Below are 18177 nucleotides of genomic sequence, written 5' to 3'. Positions count from 1 at the left end.
AAGTCATGATAGTCAAATAGTAACTTGGGTGGCATTACTTGTTTGGGCCCCAAAGCTAATTTTTTGGGGGCCATGTGTAGACTGATTGCCTAGTACTTACCTATGAAACTATTACTTAAAAAAAAAACAGCTTGCAAGTTGTGATAACTAAATTGTTAGCTTTAAGCAAACTTATTTATTTATTTATTTATTTTTTAAGTACTAGCTTGGTGGCAAATTGTTGTGAATTCCCTTGCTTTCAGCCCCTGATTGTTTATATAGATCATAAATCATTAATTAGTTCATTACTGTAGCTGGCAAAGTATCCGCGGTGGTGGTGCTGCGGTAGCATTGTCGCCTCACAGTAAGACGCTGACTGGTTCGACTCTCAGCTAGAGCGTCTTCTGCGTGGAGACATGCGTGAATGGGCGTACCTTCGTTGAAGGTTGTGCGTTAGGGCTGGCAACATAGCACATAAAAATCAACTGCCAATCATTAACGGACCGGAGTTCCGCTGTGGCGACCCCTAACCGGGAAAAGCCGAAAGACACAACAACTGTAGCTGGCAAAGTGTTAAGGGTTGATGACTGACTCAGCTTTGCTGCACAAGTTTTATTTAAAGAAAAAATGTTAAAAGTAGTTAAATTTGGGTGCAAAATCAGTGACATTCTTTTGCTTCCTTATTATATCTGCGTTTAACTCATTTATTCTTTAGCTGTAAGGTGATGGGGTCTTGCTGTGCTTAAATATGGTGACTCTTCCAATCACCCCCCAGTGCTGAACAGCTTGTGCAGTGTTAAGAGTATAACCATAAGGTAGGAAATCCGCTGTAAACAGTAGACCCCTTTTAGTGTCAGTATAATTGGTTGAAAATAAACAAGATCCTAATTACTTGTTTTGTGCTGGGCACTTATGTCACTCCATAATATTTTGTTCAAATTTTATTGGAGAAAGGTATGAAGTTTGAAGTTAGTGCTTCACTGTCAGAATAAGATTTGCGCTAAGCATCATTGTATTTCTTTATATGTACTTTTGTTTTTGATCTTTGTATTTGTTAGAAAAGTGAAAGTTTCTTTTTAGTAGAAATGATCCCAAAATATTTTTCTGTCATGTTGTGGAACATTTGTTGGTTAGAGTCTGTCAAGAAAATTGAAAGTTTAATTAAAAAAAAAAAACAAAAAAAACCGTGATTCGGTCCAGTTGTCATCGTCGGCTGTAATGGCATAGAAGGATAAAACAATCCTGACTAATGACCTAAGCAACCTGTGTTTGATTAGTGGCTTAGGTGCCTGTTGAAGCTGGTACTGGAGGGTTAGAGTGAGGGGCAGGATTGGCTTTGCCTGTTCTGGGGTGGATGGGAGTGGTGGTTCCAAGCCTGACTTGAATGAAAGCCATTGACCAGAGGAAGCAGAATTGGAATCACTGCTGGTGATTGTAATCATAAGAGGGTATGTATATGGCACCATGCACACTTCAAGGGGAGGGCATTAGATTCACCACAGGGAGGGGTTAGGTAAGAGAGAGAAGCTCTCCTTTACCTACAACAGCATGATGCAGGCAATTGACTGTTGAGGCTGGATAGGTCACCACTAATGGTCCTGTTTTGAATTATAAGGCAGACTTGCTTGTCAGGAGAGCAATTGCCTTTGCATCTCTTTGCTGAAGCAGTGATGCAGATAGGAGGCACCAAAGCACTCTCATGGTTGCCTGTATAATGGTCCCCTTTGGATTGGGAGGAGACTTGATACGTTAGCAGGTATAAAGGCAAAACAGATATAAAAAAAAGTATCCATTAATGATCAGACTTTGCAAAGCTCTACTAATCTATACATTTGTAATTTGAATGTTGTATGCATTTTTTGGTTTGATTTTTGTTTACATTGTATATTTCAGGTAACAAATGTTGATGATGAAGGTAATGAACTGGGCTCTGGGATCATGGTACTGACCCAGACAGAACTCATTCTACAGACACACAAACGTGATGTAGTGAGGTGGCCGTACCTCTGTCTCCGTCGGTATGGCTATGACTCCAACCTCTTTTCCTTCGAGAGTGGCAGACGCTGTCAGACTGGACAAGGTGAGTTTAGTCTTAATGAGTGGCCTAAGGCTGACTAACATTAATCAATACAGAAAAGCATACCTGTGGCATGTGCTCCCTTTGTGGTCAACAGCCTTTTACTGCACTTCAGTTCTAGAATTCTACTCACTAAGAGGGTGCTAAGTAGGACTGTACTATGTTGATCTGTAATATTTTTATGCTTACAGCATCTGCTGTCTACTGACCTTTCAAGGTTTGTAGCTGCTTTTTGGCCACCAGTGGTTGTGCAACGGTAGCTGAATGACGTCCTCCTATTCACATGTTGCAGTATTCATAACATTAGGGAGTTTGCTGCCTGCAACTCCGACATCTAGCCAGTATACCAAAGTCTTGCTTCAGGAGGGTGTGTGTGACGTCTTGCACCAGGGCAATAAACCAACGTAGGGTATAAAAGTAACGTCTGCATGTACCCTCTTCAGAGTATTTCTGCCGCAGTGAACATCGGACGCCAGTTCGGAAAGCAGATTGCTAATTCAGACGACTGCTAAAGATAAGTACCCTGTGGGGGTTTCATTAACTTTTTTTTTTTGGTTTTTGCTAATATGTACATGTACACCAGAAAGGGGAAGTTTGCTTGTGGGAGATAAATTCCTCACAAGGACTTGCACGATAAATTCGTATTCTGTTTAGGCTAGGCCCACAACCGTACATCCTGCCCTATGTGCAAATCATTCATTCCAAAAACCCTTTGCAGCCGCCTGGCCGCACTTAAACTTTACTTGGAAAATCAGAGGCTCTGACGTCTTGCACTAAGTATGGAGAGAGGAGCAGACCCGTCCGAAGAACCGCCGTGGAAAAAGGACAAGAAAACCAGGCCTGATTCCCATGCTGTGCCTCAGGCATCAGGGGGGGATTCTTGAGACGGATGAAAGCCCGGTATCTCTTCGCACCTCTGTTTCTTACTGGGCCCAGGAATCACGATGGAAGCTGGACCGGTAGAAACCTTGAATATGTCTGCTGAGGCAAACCAGCCATCAGATCCTTATTGCGGAGGGGAACCACGACTCATTCAGTCAGAGGGCCCTGCTCTTGTTTCTCCATGTTCGCAGACGTCGGCTCCCTCTCTTTCTCTGCCGTATACGCCAATGAAGAGAAAACAAAAAGTAAGATGCACAGAAACACAACCTGTCCGAGGTTGGGAAGTTTTCTCTCAAAGCCGGTTTAAGACATTCCAGGTCCTACAGACACAGCAGCAACCAACTGATGTCCTTCAAGAGTGCAACTGCAGTCATAACATATGGGTTGTCCTGCCTCAGGCAGCCCTCGGTCGGCCGGATTCCAAAGTCTGGGTCCGACGTCGGCTGATGTCGCATTTCTCTCCGATGTCAGAGCGGCTGGAGTACATAAGCATCAGCCGACACCATTTTCTTCAGTCTTTCTTGCCGCGCGGTGCCCGAAGCAGAAGCAGTTCGCAAGTGCCGGTCGGTCAGCTCCTGTATTCTTCGATTCCAAAGTCATCAAAAAAGCTAAGTACCCCGTTGGGGACCTTTTCTTGCCTCAGCCGATGTCAGAAATTACTGAAAAAGTTAACAATTGTCTTTCTTGTGGTAAACAAATACCTCATAAGGATTTCCACTCTTACTGTCTTCCTTGCCTTGGCCCAGACCACGACGTCTCGGCCTGTGTAGCCTGTGGTCGCTTCAGCAAGCGCACTCTCAGGTGCCGAGCGGAGTTCGCTGAAGATTTTTTCGGCGAAAAATTTGCTTATACAATGCCATCGGAACTTCCGACATCGCAAACTCCCAAGAAACGAAAAGACCGGGACCGACATCCTTGGCCCGCGTCTACCACCAACTCCACGCCAAAACCTACCGCGAGTGCTCCGGTTCCCCCTGAGATGGTTATTCCACCGCTCCAAACCGAAGACACCGCATTACCGACGACTCCGATTCCGGATATCACTCCGACGCAAGTTATTGATTTTCCTCCGGATACCGAAACCGAGGAAATGCCCGAGACCATTGCTGTAGATAAGGTCACTCCTGCACGTGGAGCTGCCAGGCCTCCTATGGCCATGTCTATTAAGGCCTACACTAGGGCTAAGGCAGCCAGCAAGACCAAGCATCTTACTGCTAAAGCCTTACCTCAGCCTACTCCAGAGACACAAATCATGACTATGGCTGCTGACTTAATTTCTATGATTAGAGGTTCACAGGCCCATCCTGAGAGAGGATCCCAGCCTCCTTCTGATAAAAGGCCCCGGTTGAACCCTCTGACCCTATTCCTTCAGATGAAGATTCTGAGGACTCTGTCCACTCCGATGGCCAGGAAGAGCTCTTCCAGACCTATGAGGACTCGGATGCAGAGGATTCCATCCCCTCGGCCTCCCCTCCTGAGGATATTTCTTTTGGGGAAGTTCTGCATACCATGAGGGAACATTTCAAGTGGCAAGGCCAGGAATATTCTGATTCCAGAAAGCGCCTTTGAACCTTCCTTAAAAAGCCCCAGCACAGGCCCTTAGCTATTCCTCCTGTGCTTGATGTTTTGGATGATTTATATTCTGACTCTAGTGTTACCCCTGTTTCCCTCCCTCCTGCTCCAGCCAAGCCAGACAGGTATTACAGGGTCCCAGAAACACATTCCCATTTATTCAGGGCCCATACTGCTGATTTGGAAACTATTTCTCAGGGACCTAAAGGTGTTTCAGCTTCCACCTCTAAAAATCCTTTGCCCTCCAACAGGGAAGCTAGGTCATTAGAGAGATGGGGGAAAAAGGTCTACACCTCCACTACTTTATCTATGAGAGCTTTGAATTGCCTTTTTCATATGTTACAATATCAGGATTTCCTGTTAGAAGATTTACAGAAAACATTGGCCTCTCCTGATCCTTTAGACAGGAAGTCTTTGCAGGAAGCTGTACATAACTCTCAGCAAGTAAGCAATCACTTCCTGCAGTGTAGATATGATGCACTGGAAGCTTCATGTAGGGCAGCTATGACAGGGGCAGTCATTCGTAGACATGCATGGTTAAAAGATCAACCTCTACCAGATCATGTAAAGGCAAAACTTCTGGATGCACCTTTGGAAAAGAGCAAGCTTTTTGGTGCTAATGCTAAGGATGTGTTAAAGTCCATCGAGGAAAAAGCAAAATCAGTTCAGACGGTGAAAGATTTCCTCCAGGTTCAACCCCCCAGATTCAGTAGGAATTGGCCTTCAAAAAACTGGTCCTTTCCTAATCCTGAAAAATTTCAAAGGGGTAAAAACAGACGTAGCCGAGGAAGAGGACAATACAGAGGTCCTTACAGGGGACGACAATGGCAGCCAGCAAACCAAAGAAGTGACACAGGGGTTTCACCTGCCCCACAGCCACAATCTCAATGACTTTCCTCTACTTCCGCCTACCAAGGAACAAATAGAAGCTCCCTTGGGCGGGAAATTATCTCTGTTTGCAGACAATTGGCACAGATTGACAAAGGACAAATGGATTTTGGACATTATAGACCGAGGTTACAGGTTCCATTTTCATACCTTACCAAGAAAACAAGGCATGCCAAACCTTCACAAAACCAGAGGGCAGAGGCTATCAAGCAAATCTCTCTGCTGGCTCGGATGAAAGCAATAGAAAGAGTTCCACAACAAGAACAAGGCCAGGGGTTTTACTCAAGACTGTTCCTTGTTCCTAGAAAAAAATCTCAATGGAGACCAATACTGGATTTGTCCGCATTAAACACCTTTCTCATAGTACCAAAGTTCAAAATGCTGACTCTACAGCAACTCCTTCCCATGCTGGGCAAGGGGTCTTGGCTGATTACTCTGGACCTCAAGGAGGCCTACCTCCATGTCCCTATCAGACACGGCTGCAGAAGATACCTCAGATTTCTTGCAGGGCCAGAGCATTATCAATTCTCAGCATTGCCATTTGGCTTATCTACTGCGCCCAGAGTATTCACAAAATGCCTGGCTTCAGTAATTGCTCATTGCAGGCTCCAGGGGATCCAAATTTACCCGTACCTGGACGACTGCCTCATACAAGCGGACAACAAATTTATGTTGACAAAAAACTTGGACTATGTCATACGATTACTTCAAGCTCTGGGATACACAGTCAACTTCCAGAAGTCAAGACTTCAGCCATCCCAGCAAATAATCTTCTTAGGAGCCAAATTAGACACAGCCTCTCAAATGGCTTACCTAACAGAAGACAAGCAAGAGAAGTTAACTCATTATTTCAAAGGTTTGGCAAAACTTACCCAGATGACTGCAAGAAGATTCCTACAGGCCCTGGGTTACATGGCATCCTGCATTCTCCTGGTTCCATTAGCAAGACTACACATGAGAAAGCTTCAATGGTACCTAAAAAGCCTATGGTCTCAGCACAGCAACAACTTAGAGACAACCAAAACCGCTCATTCCATGCCTACAAAAGGAATTCCTATGGTGGGCCTCGGTAAGCCAGGCAAACACAGGTATGTCATTCAAAAAACCACAGATAACACAGACCATTACCACAGACGCCTCAGACCTTGGATGGGGGGCGCACATGGAAGGCAGGTTTATACAAGGACAATGGTCTCCAAAGGAAACACATCTGCATATAAACCAAAAGGAAATGCTGGCAGTAATGCATGCCATCGAGGCCTTTCAACACCAACTGCAGCAAGGCCATTTACTGATACGGACAGACAACACCACTGTGATGTGGTATATAAACAAGCAAGGGGGCACCCATTCTTACCCCCTTTGCAGACTGACAATGCATCTTTGGGAAAAATCGCTGAGCCTAAACATTCAGTTACAATCCCAGTTTGTTCCAGGCAAAGACAATGTGCTGGCGGACAGCCTAAGCAGGAATTTCACAGATCCACACGAGTGGAGGTTACATCCGAAGATCTTCACACAGCTCACTTCGACATGGGGCAGGCCAGAAGTAGACCTATTTGCCTCTCACCTCAACCATCATCTACAAAAATTCTGCTCAAGGACATACCATCCACAAGCTTGGAAAATAGATGCTCTCTCATTCAACTGGAACTTCCTAAAAATCTATGCATTCCCACCTCTGCCACTGATGACCTCAGTATTACTAAAGATCAAAGCAGAAAGACCCAAGGGGATCCTAATAGCTCCGGACTGGCCAAGGCAACACTGGTATCCACTACTACGGAGCATATGTCACACCAAGAAGTGGGCCCTTCCCCAATGGCCTCTACTTTGACTCAACACAACTTCAAAACAGTGCATCCAAACCTTCAGACACTGCAGCTAACAGCCTGGGAGATCCCATGAATAACCTCAACCTATCTCTCTCCAAGGAAGTTCAGCGGATACTAACAGAGGCTCGAACACCATCCACCAGAAAGGTTTACTTAGCAAAATGGAAGAGATTCAGCATTTGGAATACCAGCAAGGGACATGATGCATCATTATTGAACATCCCACTCATCCTGGAATATTTGGCAGATATGCTAAAGAATGGACTCTCATATTCTTCCATAAAGATACATGCATCAGCTATTTCAGCTAGATATAACACTGATCCGCCTGTCTTTTCACATCCTTTGCTAAGGCAATTCCTCAGGGGAATCAAGAACATTAAGCCACCAAGAAAGGCTCCAGTGCCAGCCTGGGACCTCAATTTTGTCCTAGAAAAACTGACTCTACCTCCATTTGAGCCAGCAGCTTCAGTTGACTTGCAATTTCTCTCATGGAAGACAGCTTTCCTGTTGGCAATTACCTCAGCAAGAAGGGTCTCAGAACTACAGGCCCTAATGGCAGTACCACCGTTCATAATTTTCCACAGAGACAGGGTTTCATTAAGGACCAACCCTACTTTTATGCCAAAGGTGGTATCTAGGGTTTCTTTAAATCAAGCTATTCATCTGCCTGCTTTCTTCCCCAATCCTGAGAATAAGGGGGAAAGACTGTTACATACCTTGGACATTCACAGACAACTTCGATACTACCTGGACAGAACCAAGACCAGTAGGAAGTCTGAACAACTTTTTGTAGCTTACGCCCCTGCAGTCCAAGGAAAAGCAATTTCAAAACAGACTATTTCAAAATGGATTGGACATTGCATCAGATTCTGTTATTCCTTTCATGGAAAGACTGTTCCAGCCAATGTCAGACCACATTCCACCAGAGCTACAGCCACCTCTACAGCATTCTTAAGAGGGGTGCCTACTAAGGACATTCTAGAAGCTGCTACATGGAGCTCCGTGCATACATTCTCCAAACACTACAATCTCCCTCTATACTCCAGATCCAGAGCAGGCTTTGCTTCGGCAGTCCTGCAGGGTTTGATTGCCACACCATCTTTTTCCTAGAGCGTTCCTCCTCCCCCAGCTAAGCTATGGTATTCTACCCATATGTTATGACTGCAGTTGCATTCTTGAAGGACATAGTACAGTTTTGTACCTACCATAAATGTAGATGTCCGATAGATATGCAACTGCAGTCGGATTTTCCCTCCCTCCATACCCCTCTATGCCTAGGGTCCACTCCTATCCCTGTTTCTCTTAGCTGGGGATATCTGTTATGGTGTATCTGTTTCATTTATTTGTCTGGAATCCTGTTTTTGTCTTCCAGTTTGATTACAGCCTTCCTTGGAGGGCACCTGGCATCTGGGGCAAGAAACACTGAAGAAAATGGCGTCGGCTGATGCTTATGTACTCCAGCCGCTCTGATGTCGGAGAGAAATGCGACATCAGCCGACGTCGGACCCAGACTTTGGAATCCGGCCGACCGAGGGCTGCCTGAGGCAGGACAACCCATATGTTATGACTGCAGTTGCATATCTATCAGACATCTACATTTATGGTAGGTACAAAACTGTACTTTTCTCCTACATGACCCCCTTTACTTGTATCAGAGAATGATCTCTCCTTAGATTAAGATTCTGTGACCTATGAATCTCATATTGATTCACCGAAGGACTTTATTACCCCAGGGGAAGAGGAGATCCTATCACCCCAGACTCCGAGTCCCCTGGGGAAGAATTCACCTTTGGTGATACCATCTCCCTCCTGAGGGAACATTTTAAGTGGCAGGCTTCAGAGGTCTCAGATAGTAAGAAAAGATATTTTGACCTGCTTCAAATGGAACAGCCATCCCCTTCAACTGTGCTCCCTTTGCTCCCTGCCTTCCAGGATCCCTTCTTAGCTGCCTGACAGAGATCAGATTTACAACCACCAGCATCTAAACATCCTGACCATTTTTGTAAAGTCCCACGGGCCACTCAGTTCCTTTTTAGAAACCCACCAGCAGACCCTGCTGTTATTGCAGTCTCTGCAGATAAAACATCCAGGCAATTATTTTCTACTGCCCTCTATCCTACTGATAAAGACAGTAAATTTATGGATAGACTAGAGAAAAAGTGGTATACCTCATCAACTCTTGCTGTAAGAGCCTTGACCTACCAAACTCACATGGGTAGGTATGTCCTGGACACAATTGCGAAGGCTTCCACCTTACTCTTGAAGGCCCCTGAATCCAATATTAAAACTCAGCTTAACAGCCTACTCTCCATAGCATAACAAGTAACTAGCATCACAAGTAGCTAGCCACGCCAAGTGCAGTTACAATGCTGTGGAAGCATCATCCAAGTGTGCTGCATCTGGCTCAGGACTAAGGTGATACTCTTGGCTGAGACTTCAGCCACTGCCCTTACATGTACAAACAAAACTTATTGATGGCCCCTGGAACAGTAAAGCCCTATTAGGCCAGGCCTTAGCTGAACTTCTTAATTCCTTCAAGAGAAGGGAAAAGAACTGCAAAACCTAAAACACTTGCTGGTATCTTCCCATACCCAGATACCACAGAAAGTATCCTCAGAGAACTTCCTTTGTAAGGAGGCATTTCTCCCACACAGTTCCTCAGACAAAGGGACGCAGGCAACCAAGGAAAACCTCTACCCCCCAGGTTTCCCTCCACCCCTTCCACTACCCCCTTTAGGAGCCAGTCTGATCAAATCAGACCACCTTCTCTGTGACTTACCATTATTAAATCAGAACACCCCATTGTCCCTTCACCTCACCCTCTCCCTACCCTCCTGGTGAAAAATTGCAACAGAAAGATGGGTACTATCCATCATTCAGAGGGGTTACTTTGTGACTTGGTGGATGTTACCCTCCTTCCAGGGAATTCCTCAGCCTCCAGCAAACCAAGTCCTCCTCATCCCCCCCATCATTCAACAACTACTGGCCCAGGGCACCATAGAACAAATACCACCCACCCAAATAAACAAAGGATTTTATTCAGCAGTGTTTTTGGTACCAAGGAAACTTTCCTAAACCTGTTTCTGAAGGTACCCAGCTTCAAAATGATCCCCTTACCTTTGCTCCTACCACTCATTCCCACTCAGGCCTTCATGGTGGCCCTGAATTTGAAGGATGCCTATCACCACATACCTATTCACCCAGATTACAGGAAATTCCTCCTCTTTACAGTAGGTTCCTGGCATTTTCAATTCTCTGTTTTGCCCTTTGGCTTCTCCACAGCCCCTCGAGTGTTCACAAAGTGTCTAGCACCTTTCATTGCTCACTGCAGAACACAGTGTATACAAATATACCCATACCCGGATGAACTGATTGTACTTCATCAAGACTGACAAATCCGCCAAAAGCACCTAAGACAAGTGATCTACGCCCTGACCCACCTGGGGTTCACTATAAACAAGGAAAAGTCTCTCTTGGGATGCAGAATCAGACCAGACCTAATGAAAGCCTTTATTCCAGAACAAAGAATCCTGGATCTTGGCATATACCTCAATAAACTCACCAATCTCACTTCTTTGCCAGCAGGAAAATTTCTAAGGATGCTAGGATACATGGCATCCCTAATACCCATGCTGCCCCTAGCAAGACTCCACATGAGAAAGATCCAGTGGATCTTGAAGAACTTATGAAGCCAACAATCCCATACCCTGGACACTCCTCTTCCACTAATCCAGTGTCTGAAGAGAGAACTCCAGTGGTGGAGCTCTGCTGTCCACAGCCAGGGTATCCCATTACAGGTACCTGCCCACCTGCTAGAATTCACCACGGACGCATCAGACTTGGGTCGGGGTGCAGTCCTTACAACACAACCAAAAACAGATCACTCTGCAGGGAAAATGGTCCACAATAAGAGTAAAAGACCACATCAATATCAAAGAAATGAGGGCACTCCATTTAGCCCTACAAACTTTCAAAACAGCCCTACTCCCAGGAACTCTCAAGGTGATCACAGGCAATATGACTGTCATGTGGTACATAAATGGGGGGGGACGACAAGATCCTATCCCCTTTGCAGCTTAGCCATCCAAATCTGGACTCTAGCAATGACTCTCAACATCCCATCCATGTAGTAGCAGTGTACATTCTGTCTACAGAGAATGTCATGGCAGACTCTCTAAGCAGAACTTCAGCTCCCTCTCATGAATGGATGCTTCACAGAGAGGTATTCCTAGATCTTATTCACAGGTGGGGTATTCCACAACTAGATCTGTTTGCCTCTTCCCAGAACAAACAAATGCCTAAATTTTGCACAAGGGTCCCACATCCGCAAGCCTGGGAAAGCGGATGTCTTCTCCTTTTCTTGGGGGGAATGTTTCTCTATGCCTTTCCACCCTTCACTCTGATTCAGAAAGTCCTCCTCAAAATCCACAACGACAAACCAAAAGTCCTGTTGGTGACCCCCTACTGGCCAAGACAGCATTGGTTTCCCTTTTACGTACTAGCCAAGGGCAACCACCACAAGTTACCCCACCAAATAGACTAGCTCACACAGAACAGGGAATCCCTACTACACCCTCAACTGAACAACTTGAAGCTGACCTTATGGGTGATAGGGTTCTAATCCCGTTCAGACACCTGTACCCAGGGGACATACTCAATGTCCTGCAGGATGCCAGGAAACCTAGCACCAGGAGAAATTACATCTCTAAATGGAAAAGTTTCTCCGGGTGGTATCAGAGGAAAAGCCAGGACCCTGTGACTGTTCCTGGTCCTTTGGTCCTTTCCTATTTGTGTGAGCTCCTTCACGCACGACTAACTTACTCATCAGTTGAAGTCCATTTATCTGCCATCTCTGCCTGTCTGCCGTGTTACCACTGCTGGCTTCTAGATTGGAGGTCAAGCTGTTCCTCAAAGGAGTTCTTCATATCAGACCCCCCAGAAAGCCTATCCCTCCACCTTGGGACCTGAAATTTGTCCTATAAAAAACTCACGCTGCCACCTTTTGAACCAGCACATTCAGTAACCCTAAAATTGTCCTACTAGTGGCCCTTATGTCCGTCAGTAGGATGTCAGAGAAACAAGCCCTTATGGCCATCCCTCCTTACCTCATTTTCCACAAGGACAGAGTTGCCCTCGGGACTAATCCTATCTTTCATGCCTAAGGTGGTTAATGAACTTTCATTAAACCAAACCATTAACCTGCCTGTTTTTTACCCCAATACCCGAAATGCCTCTGAGAGGACCCTGCATTGTCTAGATGTACACAGACAACTAAGGTATTATTTAGACAAAACCAAAATTATTAGAAAATCTGATCAGCTTTTCATCTCCTTCCATCCTAGGGCTTTAGGTAAGGCAGTCACCAAACAAACCATTTCCTCATGGATCTCTAAAGCCATTGAAATATATTATTCTGCCCATGGTAAAACCTTACAGGGCCATGTCAAATCGCACTCTACCAGGGCAGCTGCTTCCTCCACTGCTTTTTTTCAAGGGGGTTGATTTTGCCTCAATTCTAGAAGCTGCCACTTGGGTCTCAGTGCACACCTTCACCAATCATTACAAACTGGACTTAGCCTCCAGTGCTAGAGCTGGGTTCACCAGGTCTGTTCTTCAGGGTCTCATTGACCAAGATCCCCAACCCTCCTCCTAGGTTCATACCTAAAAGCTTTGGCACTCTCCCTACTGTTATGAATACTACAACATGTGAATAGAAGGACATAGAATAGTTGTGTAAGAACTTACCATAACCTTAAAAGAGTATTCAATCCCTCCCTTCCTGCCCCCTCTAGCTCACCTGCCTGTTATACCTTACTTGCCTGTGGGCATATAGAATTGCTGCAGCAAATGGTACCTGCTTTTTCTAGGTCTCTAGAGTCACTTAGCCACTAAATCTGTTCCAGTGATTTATTGTGTCTTCTGCTGTGGACTTAATAGAAAGGTTATTCTTTAGCATCCTTACACACATGTACATGCTTCAGAAAGGTGGAGATATTTACTGGCTGTTTTTTTGCTTGTATTTGTGGCATAAGTCACAACGTAGCCTATGTCCTGTACTTAAGACATATTTCTGGCGCCTCCGTCCAAAAGCGAAAAAGATATATCTGCTGTAATAAAGGAGCTTTTTGTTTTAGGAGGCATCTTTCAGAATGGTTTTCAGTAAGCTTATTTTTTCTATTGCCACTATTTTGTCAAGTTGTATTCTGACATTTCATGCCAACAGATGTCATTACGTTAATAGTAGCATGTGCTATATTTTAATACTATGTATGAATGTTTAAGGATGCATGCCTTACACATGTTTTAGAGGAATACAGGTATGATACTTGGAGTTTAATATTCAAACCAATCCTGTCTGAATTGCGTTTTACTAGTTATTCGTGTGTGATTGAGACCAGTCATGAAGAAGTACTTCTGTTTAGGGATCGTTTTTTTCCCTTTGGCATTAATTAAACAACAAATGTAGAAGTCTACTCTTATAGCCTGTGGGCTAAATGTACGCCCTTTTCTAGGACCCATGACAGACTATGCAACCCTTTTGACTGGGTAGTTTAGAGCCCAGATGGATCCTTTCTTAAGGTGGTATTTCTCATTACCTAGTGATCTGGATTGATGTAGCCAGACATTTTGCGGTCATTTTCAGTTCATATAGTTTGTGGCAAGTTCATTTTTGTCTGAAATATAGTATTGAGGGCAAAAGCCAGAACTACAGTTAGTAATGGAGTTCTTATCCCTCAAGTGGAGTATACCCTTCAATGTGTAAGTCAGTGTTTGTGTGCAGTCCTAGGGTTCTCCAAATGCTGAGTGAAGTCTTCAGGCTCATTTTATTACACCTGCAGAAAGAAAAATTAGAGGAAAGAAAAATACTTGCGCAAGAAAAACTCTCAGAAGCTTCAAATAAAAATTTGTGTTCATTAGTACAACATATTTGTGAAAAACAGTATATAGATCAAGAAACGTTGATCTGTTTGGAAAAAGAAGCATCTGAGGAAGTGTGAAAATATAAATAACCAAACCAGGATATATTTGAAAAGTATAAAAAAGAAATATGGACATGGGAGAGAAAGAGAGATTTGATATGGTGCAATATTTATGCAAAGGAGAAAGGCAAATTAATCAATGTGAAGAAGGCAGCTCAAAAAATATTCGAAGAGGAATACAGGCAAAGGCATCCGGATATGGAAAATTTCCCAATAAAAAAATATCACAAAGATGGAACATAGAAAAGAAGATTAGTAAAGTATAAGTTAAAAAAATAGAAGTTGAATTATGAAGTGCCTACAAACTGAAGGATTTAGTGTTGATGGTCTAACACAAGTTACATCACATCATGATGGAATGAGTCCCCAAAGTAAGGAGAAGCAGGAAGATCATGAGACATCTGAAGAAGAAATGTGGACATGGAAAAGAAAAGGAGGTTTAATATGGTGTAATATGTATTCAAAGGAGAAAGCAAAACTAACCAATGCAAAAAGAGCAGCACCAAAGATATTTGAAGAGAAATACAGACAAAAGAATCCGGACATGGAAAACTTTGCAGTACAAAAATTAAGAAGACAGAGGAAAAGTACATAAGGAAATTAGTAATGGAGACGTTAAAGAAATAGAAACTGAGGTTATGGAGTACCTGGAAATTGAAGGATTTAGTGTAGAATATCAATTCAGAAAGCACCACAACAGGACAGAGTAATGGATATCCAAATTAAGGGGAAACCAGTGGAACATGAAGCAATTGGGTTGTGGAAACTGATGCTGTCAATGTTGAGGAGTGATAGGCCAGTGAGTTCCCACATGATAGAGCAATGGATGGCACGGGATGAAATTGAAGAGAATGTGCCACAGGAATATGCTATAGAATCTTCTGTAGAATGCCCGCAGGAATTGGAAAATAAGGGATGTGCCCTCAGTTTGGAAGAAAATGACCTAAGAGAAGAGTTGCTTGATTTAATAGACATAGACAGATATATCAAGATCAATGAAAGAAATAGACTGCAGAAGGTTAATAAAACCTAAAACGTCAGAAGTCTGATAAAACAAATGAACACAGTAATTAGGACTGTTCATAGAGATCCATGCGATATAACAGAAGTAAGTAGGATATATTACTGTGCAGCTAAATTAATAACTGATAAAAGTTCTACCACAAGAAAACAGGGTAGTGAGGGAAAGGAAGGGGAGAAATCGAATACCATCATGGAAATATCGAACAGAGAAAACTATAAAGAAGTGTCACTGTTAGAAGACTATAGAAGAGGGAACAGATCTCAACAAAAATACTAAGAAAGATAGATGTGACAAAGGCAATGTGCAGTATTAGAACAGACCAGGATCTATCATGCACTTTCTCAAATAAACTAAAAATTTCAGCACAGCAGAAATGTATTGAAGTGAAAATAATAGCTTATATATGTAATGCACCCACATCTGTAAAAACTGTCATGTAAAGAATTGCTTAAATATGTATTGTACCTGCATCTGTGAAATCTGTTATTTTATATAAATTTTACTGTGTTTTTGAGGAGCTTTCCTCCCCGGGCCTTTGCTGAAAATGGACATATATCCAGCTGGACTAGCCCGGTCAACAAATGTGAAATAAATAAATATAAAAGAAAAGTACAAAATAAGCAATTTATTGATGACCCAAAAAAGTTTTATAGAGAAATGGGAAATAAAGTTAAAAAAATTGAAAGACTGCTAAAAAAAGAAGAAATAGATACATTTTGGAGACGTATCTATGAAGATCTGTGGGACGTAACAAAGATGGTAAATGGATAGAAGAAGTTAAAGAAAGAATAAGAGGTTTAAAGGTACAGGATATCAAATGGGATGAATGAACAACCAGAGAGATTGAAACAAAGTTAAGAAAAGCCTCTAATTGGTAAACCCCAGACCCAGATGCAGTACCTAACTTTTGGCTGAAAGTATTAACATCTTTGCACCAAGATTTAGCCATGAGTAAGAGCTATTTATTTGCACACCCCGAACAGACAGCAACCTGGTTAAGAACAGGAAAAAGAATGATCCTACTTGAGAGTGAACCTGCAAGCTATCCTAAAAATTTTAGACAAATAACTTGCCATCTGACGACATATAAACTATACATGGGAATTGATGCTGACAGAGTTTATAGTCATTTTGAAGAAAACTTAGTTATGGGAGTAGAACAAAAGGACAATAAAAAAGTCATATGGAAGAAAGGATCATTTGTTGTTAAATAAAGTCATAGTGGAGAACTGTAAAAAGGGGAAGAATCTAAGTATGGCATGGATTGACTACAAAAAAGCATTTGATAGTATCCCCCATTCATGGGTAAAAGAGTGCTTAAAAATGTAAAGATCCACCCTGCACTGATCGACTGCATTACAGTGACCATGAAAATGTAGCAGACCACTTTGAAATTAAGCCATGATAAAGGACAAATTATTATTCCAGGGATAAAAATTCAAAGGGGGATATTCCAGGGTGACTCTCTTTCACTGCTGCTATTCTGCTTTGCCCTTAACTCATTAATGTCTACTTAACAACTTTGGCCATGGCTACAATTTGGCTCCTAGAAAACAATCAAATGGAAAGACTTCTCATCTCTTTTGTCGATGATTTAAAACTGTATAGCTCATCAGATGAGGAATTGAAAGCACAATTGCAAGTTGTCAAAGCTTTCAGATGATATAAGAATGTTATTTGGTCTTGATAAATGTGCAAAAGCAACCTTTAAAGCAGGAAAACAACACCAGGAAAACATCAGTTTGGGACAAGAATGTGATATAAAAGAACTTTAGCAAGGAGTGCATCAGTATTTGGGAATTGAAGAAGGCTGAACAGTAAAACACGAACAAATGCAAATAAAACTTAGTAAGGAAAATTTCAGGAGACTTAAATTAATCCTGAAAACAGCACTAACATGTAGGAACAAAATTGAGGCTATAAACCAACTTGCTGTCCTGGTCCTAACTTACAGTTTTGGAGTGATTGGCCACAAAACTTGTTGGATAGATTAGATAGGAAAACAAGAAAAAAGCTTCATGCTCACCAAATGATTTATAAAAATCAGTGCATACCAAAGTTGTATATTCCCCATTCCGAAAGAGGGATGGGCCTCCTTGAAATTGATTATATGTATAGATCTGCAGTTGTGTGGCTTCACACATATCTGCTGACCTCACATGACCCAAACATAGTGAAAGTTTTGAAACATGAAGAGAATAAATCTAAGATGACTTCTGTGCTTAATCTAGCAGAAGCATATCAGTGTCCAGCAGGAGTGGAAATCATACCAGAAGTAGATAAAAATCAGACAGCAACTGAATGCCAAAAAGGAAATAAATATAAGGTGAAGGACCAGATGAGAAGACAAGAAATGTGGAAAATGCATAAATATAGTTGCAAGTATAGAAAAATTCTGGAAGAACCTCATGTTGATCAGGAATGAATGCAGGAATGGTTGAGGAGAGGTGAATTCAAACCAAGAGATGAAAGGTTAATATTGGTGGCCCAAGATAGTGGGCTGCATACGCGTTGGTTTACAAAGTCCATTGAACATGTGGGAGAAACAGACAAATGTAGGTTTTGTAAAACTGAACTGGAAACAGTTGCACACCTTGTTGCTGGCTGCAACATACTAATGGCAGAAGGACTGTATACTGAAAGGCACAATAATGTGGCAAGACTCTTGCACTGGGGACTGTGTAAACATGGTATTGAAGTGGCTGAAAAACACTGGAAACATGAGCCACCAAGCATCATAAAATGAAGAAGTCTACATTACATGGAATCATTCATTACCAACCGTTCAAAAGATAGATGATAGAAAACTGGATGTAGTGGTCCAAGAAAAGAAGACAAAAGTGGCATTGATCATTGAAATTGCCGCACCTAGTCACTACAGTGTCTTGCGTAGAGAGAGACACAAAGTCATAAAATATCAGGATTTGCAGGCAGAAA

General features: G+C 42.8%; 1 protein-coding gene across 1 annotated transcript in view; it reads left to right on the top strand.

Annotated features, from left to right (window-relative positions):
* Nucleotides 1-18177, top strand: part of LOC122806397 (fibroblast growth factor receptor substrate 2-like) — a 474993-nt gene that overhangs the window by 187935 nt on the left and 268881 nt on the right. Inside the window, exon 4 of the mRNA XM_044076763.1 lies at nucleotides 1873-2059. Coding sequence (XP_043932698.1) covers nucleotides 1873-2059 — 187 coding nt within the window. The remainder of the gene's footprint in view (nucleotides 1-1872; nucleotides 2060-18177) is intronic.

This window comes from Protopterus annectens, chromosome 7.part0, assembly GCF_019279795.1.
Source record: "Protopterus annectens isolate FY-2018-M chromosome 7.part0, PAN1.0, whole genome shotgun sequence".
Classification (NCBI taxonomy): Eukaryota; Metazoa; Chordata; order Ceratodontiformes; family Protopteridae; genus Protopterus; species Protopterus annectens.
Note: the sequence above shows the minus strand (reverse complement) of the source record. Positions and strands in the feature narration are given on the sequence as shown.